This window comes from Arachis ipaensis, chromosome B06, assembly GCF_000816755.2.
Source record: "Arachis ipaensis cultivar K30076 chromosome B06, Araip1.1, whole genome shotgun sequence".
Classification (NCBI taxonomy): domain Eukaryota; kingdom Viridiplantae; phylum Streptophyta; class Magnoliopsida; order Fabales; family Fabaceae; genus Arachis; species Arachis ipaensis.
Window position 1 is genome coordinate 81,902,970 of NC_029790.2, and position 17,012 is coordinate 81,919,981.

Below are 17,012 nucleotides of genomic sequence, written 5' to 3' on the forward strand. Positions count from 1 at the left end.
TTGTATATATTTTAATTAATTTTTAAACAATATAATACTTATTAAAATATACTATATACCATCGTTAATTTATCACCCTGCACAACGCGTGGATGTCACCCTAGTTTTGAACAAAGTTTGATTCGTTGTTAACATGTTGCACATGAAAATAGCGTTTGATACAATGTGGAGAACATACATTATGCTCTACCAGGTCGCGAACTAATATGTAAATACAACGCAGAAACAAGATGATGAATTACTTGAGAGAATAAAACAAGTGTGGGCAATATAAACCGGACTAATGAATTCATGATGAAACAGAGCATAGTTTTATTAGAAGAGATTAAGAATAGAAGAGAATGTAGGAGACAATTATACAACTTATTCAGTTGTAACTTTTAGCAGAAGCAAGAATCTTCATATTAAACTTATAAGAATTTGACTTCCTAAAACCAAACACTAGTAGTAAAACTAACCCTTCATCTTTGGAGAGAGGTGATGTACCCCCAATTGCTCAGACGAGAATCTGCTAAAGCCGTTCCTTCACCACGGTTCTGGTGAGATCTCTGCTGTTCCACACAAGCACCAGACTTTCCACATGAACAGATCTTCTTGGAGGGGCTGGGAGATTAAATGCGCATCTTTGAGATTTGCACCTTGCTATCTTTACCGTACTCAACGAGTATCTGTTTGCATACTGAAGCCAAGATAGAGGAAGAGAGGGGGGGAGGGGGCTTTAGAGCATGTGAATACATAGTTAAACATACAAACCACAACAGAGTTCACTAGGTATCTTTCAGCATTAACATACAGTGATTTCAAGTATCTACCCAGATTGGGATGATAGCTCAAGAACTTGAATAACAAATAACTACTAGAAACGACGGTGCTGGAGTGACTTACATCAGGAATGTCAAAATCACCTTCACTCGCATCACATACATCCAGTGACAATTTTCGAAGCAATGGCATCTGTCACTTACGATAGAAGATTCAGTGCAGATAATTTTTTTTAACCTTACATCTAAAAGGGGAGAAAAAAAATAAACAGAGCAATGATAACAAAAAAAAGTGCAACCTCCGAAGCAGCTTTCAAAATGAAGTTTCTCTGTAGCCCAGGACCCTGCATATGAATAGTCAAATCATAATCAATGACAATTTTTAATACATGATTCAGAAATTCAGAGGGTGCCAGAGCACACATGCTAACTTCATTTTCCAGAATGGTAATGGGTAAAATAAATTCATTTTGGATGACAAAGCTTCAGGGATAATCTATTGTCAAAGATGGAGAAGTAAAACCAGGAAAATCAAATTCCTCAAAGCATGAAAAATGACAGCTATTTGTTCATTGTAATTGTAAGCAATCCATGTTTAGGAAGGAAGTTCCCACATAATCACAGGGATTGAGTGGCAAAAGCCAAGTAGCAATAGATTACTTTGAGCATATAGATTGGAAGAAGGCTTAGCGAGATTGCAATTTTGATTCTTCTTTTTCTTGTTTTTATCCTACATTTTACTTGGTTGAACTTTTCAAAGTAGAAATACAGTCCATGAACATTGATGTGTAATCAAGTGGTGTAATCACCATATCTAATAACCTTCATTTTTACACTTTCTTTTGCAAGAATAATCATCATGAATAATAATTGTGTCGTACTGATCTTAAATTTAGTCACAAAAGAAGATGCTACATTAACCTAAATGATGATTATAAAATATATGCCGGACAATAAATCAATAAGATGGAAGCAATTGAACTGAATTCTAACTGGAAATTGTGAACAAATCACCTATCATCTATCATTCAACCAGCATTAATAAATTTAAGTGTAAATGAAATATGCACCGAATTTTTAGCTGGAAAAAACAAAAAGCTCTAAGAAAGCTCACATTATGACGCAACAGGAGATCTTCAAGAGCTTTGCAGTTAAAAAAAGCAGAGACCCCATTTGATGTTACTTCTCCACATTCCTGTAAAAAGGTATACATCTATTTATAGTATATTAAAACAGAAACCAAAATAGTGTATATTGAGTGACTGACGTATAGTAGTGAAGTTGGCACATTCTCCTTCATCCACTTCTACTTTACATAGTATCACCAACATTATCTTTCTTTTTCTTTCCTGATCTGTTTTAAGGTGCTTAGATTTCAGGCTATGAAATAAAAATTACCAAGTATTAAAATCCAATTTAAAGGATAATTACTATAAATTCGCCCAAATAGAAGTTACATAAAAAGTTCAGGTTTTGAAACAACAAGATAAGTGGCTACCTTTAATTTACAAATGCATATAATTAGTTGTTATGTCTAATTATACTTGGCCATGAAACTAATGCTCAAGACAAATAGTTAAATAGATGATAGCTCATGACAGCTATTCTTTTACTATCTAAGGTGGATTTTAATGATAAAAAGTGCAATAACGTTAAAGATATTATATGTTAAGCTAACACAACTAAAATATTGCCATGTAGAAGTCTCGACATAAATAGTTCTAAATAAACACAATGTGCAAATAATTTAACCAAAGTAGGTTTTACATTAATGTTTCAAGTATTATATATATATATATATATAGTCTGCATAATACACAGGTCTCGGTCTATTTCAAATGTTCAATTAAAAATACATATACAGACCAAAAGGATAGTATGAAACAGTTTAGACCAAAAGATTATATATCACTTACAATAACCTAAAAGGTAAGGTAATTCTGATTGATCCTAAATTGAAAAAAAATGGAGATAAATAAAAATCAGCAAACCTCTAAATGGATAGAGATCAAGCCTGGCCAGCCATGTGAAATTATCTCTTGAGAATCTGCAAGTAAAGAAGCAACAATGTTGACAAAAATTTTAATAATTACCAGTTGATTAAAATAACAATGGTTAATCACTGTGTCATACGTCTACCCCCAATATTGAAAACCCACAGTATTACAGTTGTTTCCCATTTCAGTTTTCCTGCACAATCGATCTTGGCTGCAATCATTATTTTGTCTTAACAAACAAAAGGACACGAATTATCTGCTTAAAGCTTATTTATATTATATCTTTATTATATACAACTTGATCAAGTCAGAGGCATATGTTAAAGAACTACATCTATTGAATTAAGTTAATGGCAGTTATTCATCTCTGCACCCAAGAATTCTAACCTGAGTTAAGACTAGGACATCCTAGCAATGAAAGCTCAACCAAATTTTTGCAGCTCTGACTTAAAATAAGCAGATCAGCATTTGTCATCCAAGGGGTTACTCTTTCAAGCCTCAACTTCGTTAGACTTTGCATGGAGAATTTGAAGCTTGACATGGATATATCACCAAAACAATAGCACAGAGATAATTCTTGCAAGTTTATCAAGGATGAAACCATATTTGTCAAAGTAGCATCTGATATTACCTTGAAAAACCGAAACAAAGAAAGCAACATTCTAAATTTTACAAATGACCACAGCATCCAAGAAATGGAAAACATAAGCAACCAAGAACAAAGCAACGCCAACAGATGATAAAGGGATAGCTAGAACAAGAAACACAATGCATCTTATATACATATATATGCCCCAGGAATTAGAAATGACACTTCGGCAATGATTGATGAGATTAATTCAAAGTATAAGGTTTGACTCGTCTGCTTGAAGGATTTATGGAGGTTGTAACAATAAAAAGTTCATGGATTGCATATGATGAATAGCAAATATCATTAAATTAATTGGAGGGATAAAATTTCTCCATTGTTTTTCCATACTATGAACAACAGGAATGAATTTTATGTTCTCTTTAGAAGAGAGAAGGAACCTCAAATCCACAGGAAGCATAATTATTACCTGAAAATGAAGAATTATTTTTTCCAGCAAAGGACAGGTTGAAGGTAATTTTCTCAGTGCATCTTCACCTAACATACCACCTAAACCTATATGGATGGTCTTTAATGACATCATTATAGGTTCCATATCACTCAAAGATGAGGTAGAAAAACCCCATCCAAATTCAATTTCTTCCAAGCTATATGTTTTTCTGAACTCAGCATGTAGTTCTTCATGCAAAGAGAAAAAGCAGCATTCTCTTTTTTCAATACAACTGTTATCTGGAAACAGATTTCTACAATCTTTTGCTTTCAGACATTTCAAACTCAGATTTCTATGAACGACATGAGCTAACGCAGCTCCAGAAATCTGCAATTTTACAAAGAAAAAGAGAATAAACCAATTAGATAAAGCATTGATAGTAAGGAATCAATATACTCGGTATGTGTTCTCCATGCTGTCACACATAGTGAAAATGCTCTGCAAAACAATCTTAACCTATTGGGAACTATGAATGATATGGTATATTCCTGCACAATTATATGCACAAAAGAAGCATTTGTACTAGAGGCAATGACATTGAGCAAAAAACATATTGCCCAACTTTATAACCAAAGCAATCATTTTTATTTTGAATGCAACTAATTAATGAATCTAAAAAGTCCCAATTACGAATTAGTAAAGCTTGTTTATTTTGTTGGTCATATTCATGCATCGAAGGTGGCATATACATCATTACGTAGGTATTTGCTGCGGAAACAAGCTGTGTAATTCTTAAACCACAATTCCTTGAACTTCAAGTAACATAAACTCTGACAAAATAACAATCAACTTATATTTTGTGTCACTCTCAAGACACATGACACACAATCTTTTGATAAAGTTGCAAACGAACCTTGGTATTTGAAACATCAAGCATCTCCAAGGAAGAACCTAGGAAATTATAAAGCGCCTGGTCAACCAGATCAGTCCCTCTCAGGCATAAACTCTTCAAAAGCTGTGTCTGAGACATAAGCTCAAGTAAAGATGAATCAGAAACACCTGCAAAACAACTAATTTATCATACAAAGAAGTAAAGTTCATCAAAATTGTAAAAATCCCTCTCAAACAAGCTGTAGTTTGTTTTTGAATATTATAGAAAAGTTCCTTTATGTATCAATTAGGATCAATTAGGGATAATTAGTTTCTTCTTTATTAGACATTGTAATTATGAAGAATGATTAGTTTAGTTAGTGTATATAAATCCTACAAGCTGAGGATTACTTTTCCTTAAACATACACAGAAGATCAGTACCTAAACATTTGTAATCGACTAGCTGTGGTCAACCATAAGGATTATGTATTGTTAACTTGTTATGTTCAAATACTACTTGGTCTGGCAAGCAATTCAGTGACTCCTTTCACCCCAACTTGAGGGAAAAGCATGGGACTAAAACCTTTTTTTCATATAAAAAAAGATAAGGATGAGGAAACCATTTACTTTTTCATCGAGAGATCACAAGGGTGATTCAAAACAATAGTAATAAATATTACTGTTTGGCTCAAGTGTGCATCATATCAAAACAAACGTATGCAGCAGTTAAATATAGAATTGCACTCAAACTACACAATACAACATAACCCGAACCATATATATTTGTTACTCTTTTATTTAAGCCATCTTAGCATGGTATATACGAGGTAAAATATATTATGTGATTCATTAATGATTGCTGAATGTTAAAAACATATGCAACAATACCAACCAGAACATGGGGTCAAAAATGCAATTGAAAATATATACAAGTTAACGATTCACATATTAATTTTGGTACTAATGAACTCAGAAATATAGCTTACCCTTGCACCCACCCATATGCAGTTCTTGAAGATTAGATGCTACAGAATTCAAATGTTTCTCTCTAGAATGCACAGAGGAAGTATTGCCACCATCAGAAATAGCCGAGGAAAGAGCTTGAACTGAATTTATCCCAAATGATGTATCACAAACCACAATTGAATTAAGTTTTCTACACCTGCATATGAGATCTGATATGCCAACATCGGTGACAGAAATACATCCTTTAATATTCAGGTGACACAATGAAACACAGAATCTGGAGATATAGAGGAGAACCGAATCTGTCATGGACAATTAAGAAAATTGAGTGGCTGATAGCAGAACAAAAAAGATGAAACAGAATATTTAGGTCAAACATGAATGCTAATGACCAGAAAAGCATCCTACCACAGACATCAGTTCTTCCTTCCAATGTGAGTCTTGTAACATTAGAAAGTGGAGGTCCAAATTTATAAAATGGCATGATTTCCACTGCCTTGTGGTTAATAATAGAGGTCTTCTGTGGTACAGGTGGTATTAAAGCAGGATTGGAGGATAAAATGGTAAATAATGCTGGTATTACTGGGGTACTATCAACAGTCAAATCAATTTCACAGACCAAAGGGAACTTCTCCAACAACTGTAAGAAACTGATTGTCCCGATGTTCAATAGATAAGCTGCTTTCAATATTCTTAAACAAGGAAATGACTTGCAGAAGTAATCAACAGCATGTTCAATAAGCAATCTCCAGCACTTTGAGATATCCACCTCCTGAACTACCTCAAAGGTAGTGGTTTGCAAGAGTCTTTGAGGAAATACATGTCTATCTTTTGAAGGACCTCCAGAGTTGATAAAGAACTTTTCTATAATCTTCTTTTTAGCAGGATCCATTATATACGATGAAGGGAGAAGTGATAGAAGCAGGATTGCAGGTGTTATTTGCGGACAATTGGAAAGGTCTACTTTCTGCATGCAATGAAACTTTACATCACAAAACCATAACACAATACCTAATAGCTCATCACAGACTCCTTGCATACGACTTAAAGACAGTTATCTTAGACATTCATATGAGATCATGTTCCTGAATAGTATATGGAGCCAAATACTATAGGTAACCAACTTCCAGGTTCAAAAAAATTTAAAAATATATATATATATTCACTAAAATTCTAATTGCACAAGGCATGGAAGATAAGAAGTCAGAAACCATAAGGACCTTATCATCAGAATACCTTATGGATCTCTTTTCATTATATAACAACAAATGAACAAAATATAACTTATACCAATGCAATATTTACCTGGTTAAAGAGGGACTATGCTATGTTTCTATTATATTTTTGTCCTCCTCAACAAAATAAATAAATATTATCCTAAGCATATCTACTCTGCACTATAGAGTATGAAGGGATATTTCCAGTTCTTTTTCCAATACGATTTTATATCATTCAATAAGAAAAATGTAGTGGAAATCTTTAAAACTAAATAAATCAAGCTTATTTTCCTTCCTTTACATAAGAATTAAGAAATATTGTAATGCCAAGCATTAAAGGGCTCCCTAGCTCAAACAAATTGACCACAACGAAATAAACAAGGCCAAAATCATTAAATGGCTTTCAATTATTAAATTCACCTTTGAATACTCTGTGAGCCGAATTTTGAGATGTTGCAAGTCACTATAACCAAAAATATCTTGTGAACCCATAAGTGGAATAGTCAAAAGTCTGAAAATTGAAGCAATGCTTTCCTCAGCTAGCTGCCTAAAATGAGAAGAGTTTCTTTTTCCTGTTAAAACAAATACAAAAATTACCTTACAAAATCTAGGAATTTCTTCCAAGAAAAAATAGACATTTCAGTGCTTGAGGGATCAAGAAAAAGCTCAAGATAATTGGTATACCTGCAGCAAACCACAAAGCCAAAAGGTCCAGACGAATCTGTAAAGAAAAATAAAAGACCATGGTGTTATGGACATTCAAGTACACCAACACAAACACATAGCAAACTTATTATGTATAGAAATGTGAAAATATTAAGAAAATATTAGAAGCTTGATTGATTTATGATTATTTCCCAACATACTTAAAATAATGCAATTACATTTATACGATTTTGGTTAATGTTCAATTAAATGTGGAATTACCAATGAAAGAAATTACTTGCACGTTACTGAAAAATCAGCACAATCTTCCAAGATGTTTGCTATGATAATCTTAATACTTTAATTTTGATATATAGTCATTGTACAAGAGTGTATACATACACCCAATAATGAGACTAAAGAACTTACTATTTTGACTAATCTCACATTGATTATTATTGCACATTAATTATTTTTAAACCAAAACATAAATAGAAAGAGGATTAACAGGCAAATTACTAGTATTTAATATTAATAGTGTTAATGGGCTAAGCTTGTATAGTTGTACTAGTTGTACTACACTAGTATTTGACCCAGATTATCAGTATAAATAGGAATTTACTTTTTTTTTTTTTTATCATGACATCAAAGCATCCACAATTATTCAGATTTTGGAATACAGTTTTTCTCCTTCCCATCTTTTCCAGTCATCTCTAGAATTTCAAAAGGTTACCTTGCCCATAAATAACATCTCACTGATATTTCAATAATATGGTGAAGGACTGTGCTTTAGCAGATGGGGAGAAAATGAATTTGTTATGACCTTCGTGGCTGCCTTCTTCTCCTAAGACTCAAATTAACGATTAACAAATAGATCAAAGAACTAACTATAAAAAACGAAACAGAAAACATACCTGTTTTAAAATTTCATAGCAGTTGTCTTCATCCTTGCTCTGGCACTCCAAATTTTCCATGTTACTTTCAAGCCAGAGAAGAAGTGCATCAGAAAGATGTGTTTCACTGTCAAGTTTCTATAGCATTATATTTTTGGATTTATATAATAAAAATATAGCACAGGATTTAAAGAAACCTTTTCATAAAATACTAAATCAACCTGTCAACAGTCAAGTGTGGATGCTTAACTGAAGACAACAGCAGTTCATGCGGGATTCTCTTGAAAAACATGTTGTGCTTTGCCCACATCTACAAGACAATAAATTAAAGAAAAGGTATAGTCCATGCCAGAGTTAACTAACTCGAAGAATACACTTCAGCATTTCATAAAAGATAAAAAGATTCTCAGAGATCAAGGGTTTGTGAATTTCATATAACTGAACTTAATATCTTGTTTACGAAACAAAATAATTTAAGGGAATTTACTAAAGCAGCTCCTTCATTGAAATATAAAAATCTTAACAGGAGAATGGTAATTGCCTTTTCTGTTCCAGTATCTCTTTTATCCTTCAAATAATATCACTATCAGATCTTTAACAAATAACTCTACTTTTAATAACCACACTTCCCCATCTGAACTCTTAAGTTCCAAATACAAGATATGGCTAATGGCTCCATGATGGGGATAGAAATGCAGATGTCACTTCATGCAACATGGCCTGAGTATACACAAAAGGGGGAAGGGGAATGAAAAAGACAGCCCAAAGCATGAATTAAAGGAATTGTTCATAATTAAAGGGTATATGTGCCAGCACTTAGTATATTTCCTTCTGATATCATGATTTAGTAATCCGGACATCCTGAAAAACAAGTCTAAAGAAATTCCCACCAAAGAGATGCCAATCTAATAATACATGGGGATGCATTTCAACAATAACTAGAGCCCAATCAGTGCATATGTAAAATAACATTATGAAATTTATTTATTTATTTATTTATTTATTTATTTATTTATTTATTTTTGAGGGGATGTATAACAATGTATTGTCATTAATTAACAAGTGGACAACATCATGACCAGGAAAAGATTTATAATTAAGATACACAACTTTACTGTTTGTTGTTCAAGCCTTAGTGTCTAGAAGTTGAGTACATACAAAATTTCTTGCCAGGCAGCCCACACACAAGTTCACAATAAAGTCACTAGCTGCAAAAAACAACACATAAAAAAAAGTTTGTTAGAATGAAATTGTCATATAAAAACCAAAACACCAAAGTGAATGAAGACAATTGTGAGGTTGAAAAATAATGGTGTTTTACCATGCTCTAAGCCAAACTTCCAAATTTGGATCATGTCCTCCATTGGCAATTGCGCTGACTGAAAGCCTTCAGGTGAGGATACCTCAGAAAACCAAGACTCACACTTCAATATCAGTGTTTCCACTCCAAAATAGAACGCACCCTGTTACATACAAGAACAATTCACCAATAATATTAGCCATTAGACAGTGAAGAATGAAGTCTAGTAAAAAAATTGAAACTCCTCAAACAAAATAAAGAATCGGAAACATCACATTGAAAGGCATGTATGAATTGCCTGAACAATATCACAGCTACTCTTGCACTATAACCAAAAAATTAAAAACAAAATTTTGATGCATGCATAAATATATCCAAAAATCAATGGTACCTCATAAAGGGGGAGGAAATTCTCAGAAGTAACATCCAATGAACAATCATAGATATGCTTCAGAATCTGGATAAATACACCGATATCCCATTTAACAGTGATTAAGCTCAAGCACGATTCACTATTAAAAAAAAAAAAAATTAATGAAGCATGTTAAATGTTAAGCCAAAAAAAAAAAAAACTTCAAAAGAAAATCTTTTATACCTGAAACTCCGGCCGAGTAGACCACGGAAATACGAGGATTGCTCAATGAGCCTGTGGAGCACATAATTAAAAAGGATTCCAGTGCAATTTGGGTCAATACAGTTCATTTTTCGGAGAAAAAAAAAACAAATAGAGTGAGTGAATGAACGAACCTGGAGCGATGTGCTTGAACTTTGAGGGTGTTGAAAGTGAGGATGTTAGGCAAGTCCCAGGTGAGGATATCTGTGGCGGTGAGGAGAAGGTGTTCTTGGTCTGGAGTTTGAGGTTCGAGAGAATCGGGGTCTGTGCAAACAAGGATAACACGTTCATCGTCTTCTACGACTGAGCTTGCCTCCATGGACTCAGAATCGTGAATCCGATCACAACGTCACTCTCTCACGGAAACTGTCGCCTAAAACGACGATGGGGAATGACTTCACCGCCCTGCTTCACTTTCTAGTTTCTAGCTAATTTCTTTTTTTTTTTTTATTTGAAAGAACTTTCTNTTATTCATTGATGATATTTTCTTAGTTCAAATTAGAGTTAGAATTAGCTATTGAGTTATAGTTCAAATGGCATAATTTTCTCATACTTTGTCTAATTGTGTTACCTTGGGTTATACGAGGAAATCGGTCAAGATATGGTTTAGGTTTCTCGTACTTAATATATAATATCTTGTGAAAATTTAGGTTATATGACTATAGAATAGGTGTGAATGCATGAGTATGATAATTTTCTAATACCTTTGATGATGATTGTTGATATGGATTGAGTATTTGTTGATGATTATTGTTCATGATGAGAGTAGAGTGATAAATGATGGATTAATGATGCTTGATATGTTGATAATGATGAATATGAATAGATGATGGATTGTTGATGATTTGTTAGTAAAATTGTGAAGTCCATGTATGAGAATTATGTAAAATTGAGGTATGGTTGATTATGGTATGATGTGGAGGCTGTGTGGATGTGATATGGTGTGTTGGTGGGTGGTTTGTAAGCATAAAATGTTGATTGAGTTTGATTTTTGATGAAAACAAAGGTCTGAGGATTTTTATGTAAGACTAAATTTTGGCCAAACTTCGGCGAATCATAACTCAGCTTCCGGATTCCCAAATTATTTCAAACTTATTTCATATGAAAACTGGGTCTGTGAAGTTTACTCCGTTCGAAAAACGGATGAAAAATGTTTTGAAACGAGAAAGTTATGTGCGTCGGAAGTTCGATATGTAAAACTGAAATTATGCAGACTTAGCCATTTCTGATCAAACTGCAGTGTATGCGTACGAATACCCCTCATTCGCGAAGGGTCGTTTCTGTCCAGCGTACATGCGTACGCGGACAAGGCTATGCGTACGCGAGATGGGCTAAACTGCACTCCCACGCGTACGCATGACCCTTGTTTCAGCAAACATGAGTTTTGGGTTTTAAAGCTTAATTTCAAACATCTAAACCTCTGTTTTCGTTCCTTTGACCCTAGATCTTGTTAGTAAGCCTAGTAATAGGACGAAGTTAGGAAATGGTGGTAACTTAGAGATGAAGAAAGATTTTTAAAAGGTAGTATGTGGTTGGAGATGATGGTACTTGATTTGACAAAGATGATGAAAGTGGTATATGAGGCAATTAAGGGAGTAATGTCATATTGAGAATGATGTATGAGATAATTGATGATGTTAATTAATTGAAAATAATGAGATGAGCTATGAATTATTGTTGAGAATGAAAATGATATTTATGAGATATAATTGATTATTATTAAGACATTTGTTGACCCCCTGTACGTAAGATGTGACCGGGCACTTTAACTCCCTGTGTTCTCCCATGGGCATGCATATATAAATATTATTGAGTTTGGAGTGTTGTCTCCCCCATGTCAGCTTGGGAGTCTTCCCATGGTTAATTTTTGAATTTGGGGTGTTGTTTCCCCCATGTCAGCTTGGGATTTTTCCCATGGACATTGTTGAGCTTGAAGTGTTATCTCCTTCATGTCAGCTTGGATTCCGTCCCATAGTTTATTTTTGAGTTTGGGGATGCACGTACAGAGGGACTGTTCACGGTTAGCTACTAGGACATGTCGGGTTGGCTATGTAACCGACAGTTGATATCAACAGCTATAAGACAGGCATACATCAATACATATTGTTTGAATTGCTTGCTTGTACATTAATTGGGATTGCCTAAGTGATTTTAACATGCAAATTGTTATACTTGCTATTTGTATTACTTGTATTCTTCCTGTGTTTGCCATTGCCTGTTTGTTTGTCTATGTAAAGTCATCGGAGTTAAAGGAACGGAAGAAAGGCAAAAAAGTTAGGAATTTAATTAGGCTTAAGACTTGGTTAAGTTAGGAATCCTTAAAAAACCACCTTACCTTATGGTTTCTAATTTAGTTTTTTAAGTTTTATAATGTGAATAAAAAACCACCTTACCTTATGGTTTCTAATTTAGTTTTTTAAGTTTTATAATGTGAATGTCGGAGTTCTAGAATTGCCTTTAGCATTCCCAAGACCTTATATCTTATGTACTTGACACCTTTACAATATTGAGAACTCCCGGTTCTCATCCTATACAATATTGTTGTTTTTCAGATGCAGGTCAAGAGGCACATCACTAGGCGTCTGAAATTCTGCAGCGAAGTGGATATTTTGGGACTTTACTTTTGATCTTTTGTTATATATGTATAGAGTCTCCTCATGTGTATACTTGTTTTACTTTTGTACCTCTTAGAGGTATATGGAGAACTACAACTTCATGTATGTATTTTGGGATTGTGGGTTATATATATATATATATATGTAAATATTTTCCGGCCAACCTTAGTTTCGCAGGTTGGGTTAGAAACTTGTTATTTTTGTACTCTTGGCCCTCTATTCTTACTTTCTATTTATATATGTTTATGAATTCTAGCTTTTTTCGTACGCAAGTAATCTTTAATCTTGAGTGTTGCGCTTTTAATTTTACGATTTTAACTTACCTATTCTTCAAGGCTCTTATTATACTATCTTCTTTCGACTATTATACGTATATATATTTTATTTTAGAGATCGTAATACTACACCACCTCGGTTTTACGACTTAAGTGTAAAGTTTTATGTGATAAAGTGTTACAACTATTGATGAAGACCCAAATACAGAAGTAGGCGATGTCATATTCTGTGACATTTTAGCCAGAGTGCAATCAAGCATTGACTTGCTACATCCTTTCTTTTGGAGAAAAATTCATATCGCCTCCAGGTTCTTTAGGAGGCTCAATTCCTATATAGAAAAAACACAATTTTCATGCTTTACTATAAGAAGGATAGTTGGATAATAACGCGCTGTTGAAAAATACCCAAAAAATAAACAAATAAAATGCTGAGTGATTAGAAAATCAATTTACATCCGATCCAAGAAGCCTTTTACAGCAAGAATTAGTTTATTTTTGAATGCTTGCCTTATCATATCTACGAAGACCTGCATTTCTTGCAATCTTAGTCTTTGCATTTAAACTAGAGATAAGTATAATTACAAGGAACATGTAGTAGGTATTAAAGAATGGTCAAATAAACATCAACACAAAAATAATATTATACAACAAATAAGGGTTTTCACAACGGTCAAAAACCGTTGCCGTAGATTGAAAAACCGTTCCTAAAACTTTAAGCAACGCTTTGGCAACGGTTTTTGACCTGTGGTATATGCGGCCGTTGTCAATGATCAAAGGCAACGGTTTTTTACCTAAGGCAACGGTAACAAAAAAACCGTTGCCAAAGTTACTGGCATAGACAACGGTTTTGAAAGCCTAGCTCAAATTAATCAATTCAAGTAAATTAATCGTGCTTATTAATGAAAATAACAAAAAGCCATGTCCTCACATACAACCATTTTCATCATCATGCTCACCAAACACTCTTTTTCAACCCCCGCCTGCCGCCCCCAAATAATAATTTAGTGAACAAAAGCAACAGCATTTCCAAATAGTAATTTAGTGAACAAAAGCAACAGCAAAAGATTAGCAAATCCCACATTCCCATACTTTATTCCGCTCCCTAATCGCAACACCATAATCAGTTAATCACGTCTCATCTCATAATCCAAACTCTAATAATATATTAGTCATATACAAAGCAAAAATAATAGTAGAAATAATGCACAGTAAATAGCAACAATAAAAATACAATGTAAGAGCAGCTTATTCAGGGTATCAAATTAAGTCTGACATTGAAATATAGCAAAAGCATAGTGCTACAAAATCAAAAAGATGGATTGCATGTACTCATGAACTCTATAACTCATGCATAACTCTAAAATGCTACTCCTCATAAGGAAATAGTCACCAGTTATAATCCATCTCCATGTTTACAGTATCTTTAGGGTAGTGAAGTGTGATAATCCATCTCTATGTTTACAGGGAGTGTCATAAATCTTAATTTACATAAAAGTTGCATCACTCAATCACCTAGAATATTATCACTGAGAGAACCCATCATTTAAACTCAGAGAAGCAGTGACCAAAACAGGCAGCATTATACCAAATCAAAATTCAAATCAAAACAGAAACCAAATCAATTAAACTCCAACAACAGTGACCATGGTTGCAGCAAAATGGAGAATTCAAACTCAATGGAATCAAAAACAGAAATGAATTCAATGGAATTCAAAACAGAGATGGCTTACAATAAAAGAACGAGGCAGCAGCAACAGGAGAGGCAGCCCCCTTCTCTCCGGTCCGTGATTCCGGCAACCAGAGGCACGGCGGTACGGTGTGTTCTCCAGTGACAATCGACGGCGGCAGCAGCTCCTCTTTTGGTGGCGAGAAGCATGAACGGCGGCTCCTTTCCACGTCCTCGGCGACAGACCTTCGACGGCGACAGTGGAGATCAGACGCGTCGGAGCTGGCAGCACAGGCGGCATCTTTTTTCTCCCCTACGAGCTTCCTTCCTCACGCATCTCTTCTCCGTCGCGACAGCAATGACATCACGGCAGCGGCGGTGTGACGGGTTCGACGGAGGCACAGCCACGGTGACGCGACGGTGCGGCTTCGACGGCGTTCGGCTCCTCGGCTTCAGATCTGACGGTGACGTGACCTCCTTCGGCGGCGTGAAGGCATGGCGGCACGGAATAGAGCCTCCCTCCTTCCCTAGTTCTCGCGTTCTCTTCTCCCTCACGTCAGACTCTCTCTCTCTCTCTCTCTCTCTCCACTCTACGGCGACGGCGACGACGGTGGAACCCTTGCTGGCGCCGTCCCTTCCATCTCTTCCCTCTCTTCTTCTCTGTTTCTTCGCCCTTCTGGTTTCCCCCCTTCGAGCTCCCTTTTCTCTTGTTTCTTTTCTTTTCTTCAAGTTTATGTATGGTTAATTTGGAAATTAGGTTTATGTATGGTTAAGAAAAAAAATAAAGATAATAGGAAGATTTTAATAAAATTATAAAATAAAATAATAATTTATAATTAAATTTATTATAATAAAATTATTTTAGGAATATATAAAAATATTTATTGTTAAATTTATAAATTAGGCTTAAGTAATTATTTTTATTTAAAATTAAAAATAATTTAATAAATATTAAAAGATTAGTTCTATATCTTGTTTTGAGAGGAGGTTGTTGAAATTTTTTTGAGGTATTATGGTAAATCAGAGATATAAATTAAACGGAGGCATATATTACAAACTCTACCAAATTCAAAAACGTTACAAAGATCTGCCAGAAGGACAAGTTCATGTAGTTTGAATGAGGTTCATTCGAATTACACAAACTAAGAGTAATTCGAAGCAATCCAATTCAAAAAACCAAGAGTAACAATTCGAATTACAAGTGATCAACACAAATTAAATTGGACCAATTCGAATTATGCATGTATGAATTACAGAGGTAATTCAAATCACTTGATTCGAACTACACACGTTTTGTGATATAATTTGCAATACTCTTATGGCTATTCTTTTATTAAAAAATTAATAATTTAAAAATCAAAAAAATATTTTATTCCATGCATTAAAAAAAACTAACAAAATATTTAATTACGAGACTTTTTCAAAATATTCATGAGCTATCAAGAATAGACGGAAGAGTATTGTATGAAATTCAAATTGATAGCTCATAAATATTTTGAAGAAGTCTCGTAATTAAATATTTTGCTAGCTTTATTTTTAATGCATGAAATAAAATATATTTTTTAATTTTTAAATTATTAATTTTTTTAATAAATTTATTTAAATTATGTCACTCTGATTCGAACTACCTTAACACTCATGCATGTATAATTCGAATTAAGCTTATTCGAACTACCTTAAGACCATATGCATGCATAATTCGAATTGGTCAAATTCGAATTACAAACATTACTACTAATTCGAATTGATCTAATTCGAATTACTTGATTTTCCTAATTCGAATGAGATTCATTCGAATTACATAAAAAGATGGTTTTGGGTGATTCAGGTAACGTTTTTAAATTTGGTAGAATCATATAATTTTATCTTCCATTTGGTTTAATTGTTCATTTTGCCCATAATAAATATTTGGTATTTAAATCTCATTTCGTGTATGTAATAATTTATTGACTAGTGACAAACAATTAAATAAAACTCTAATCACTTGTCAAGTTAAGGAATACCACTAAAATTAAAATTAGTACAGGTATATATATAAGATATGTTATTTTACCAATAAAAAGTGGATTTATAAATATGATAAATAGACGACCACTTTAAAATATTTTATGGCTTTTTACTTTAATCTTAATCATTCATATAAAATATTTAATAGGTCATATATCTGATCTGAA

The 17,012-nt window shown here is 33.8% G+C and overlaps 1 protein-coding gene across 3 annotated transcripts; it reads right to left on the minus strand.

The window, feature by feature from the left end:
* On the minus strand, nucleotides 287-10,737 carry LOC107648824 (BTB/POZ domain-containing protein FBL11). 3 transcript variants are annotated; one of them, XM_016352638.2, is made up of 19 exons: nucleotides 10,417-10,732; nucleotides 10,265-10,315; nucleotides 10,061-10,181; nucleotides 9,691-9,832; nucleotides 9,528-9,577; nucleotides 8,591-8,679; nucleotides 8,391-8,496; nucleotides 7,516-7,552; nucleotides 7,252-7,403; nucleotides 6,023-6,581; nucleotides 5,635-5,916; nucleotides 4,691-4,836; nucleotides 3,817-4,164; nucleotides 3,146-3,389; nucleotides 2,753-2,808; nucleotides 1,876-1,956; nucleotides 1,061-1,105; nucleotides 886-954; nucleotides 287-679 (listed from the first exon to the last, which is right to left on the minus strand). In XM_016352638.2, exons 1-19 carry the CDS (start codon nucleotides 10,599-10,601, stop codon nucleotides 512-514), a joined length of 2,931 nt encoding a protein of 976 aa, XP_016208124.1. In that variant the 5' UTR covers nucleotides 10,602-10,732; the 3' UTR covers nucleotides 287-511. The 3 variants fall into 3 exon arrangements, with proteins under 3 accessions (XP_016208124.1, XP_020960206.1, XP_016208123.1); XM_021104547.1 differs by having other exon boundaries at nucleotides 287-954; nucleotides 5,647-5,916; nucleotides 10,417-10,737; XM_016352637.2 differs by having other exon boundaries at nucleotides 287-954; nucleotides 10,417-10,735.

What these genes read in the sequence shown, in the direction of transcription:
- LOC107648824 (XM_016352637.2), bottom strand. Translation starts at nt 10,601, where the DNA reads ATGGAGGCAAGCTCAGTCGTAGAAGACGATGAACGTGTTATCCTTGTT. An exon ending in ATCTCCTGTTGCGTCATAAT is followed by an intron (nt 1,106 to 1,875) that starts GTGAGCTTTCTT and finishes ATTCATATGCAG; the next exon opens with GGTCCTGGGCTACAGAGAAA. An exon ending in TTTTGAAAGCTGCTTCGGAG is followed by an intron (nt 955 to 1,060) that starts GTTGCACTTTTT and finishes CGTAAGTGACAG; the next exon opens with ATGCCATTGCTTCGAAAATT.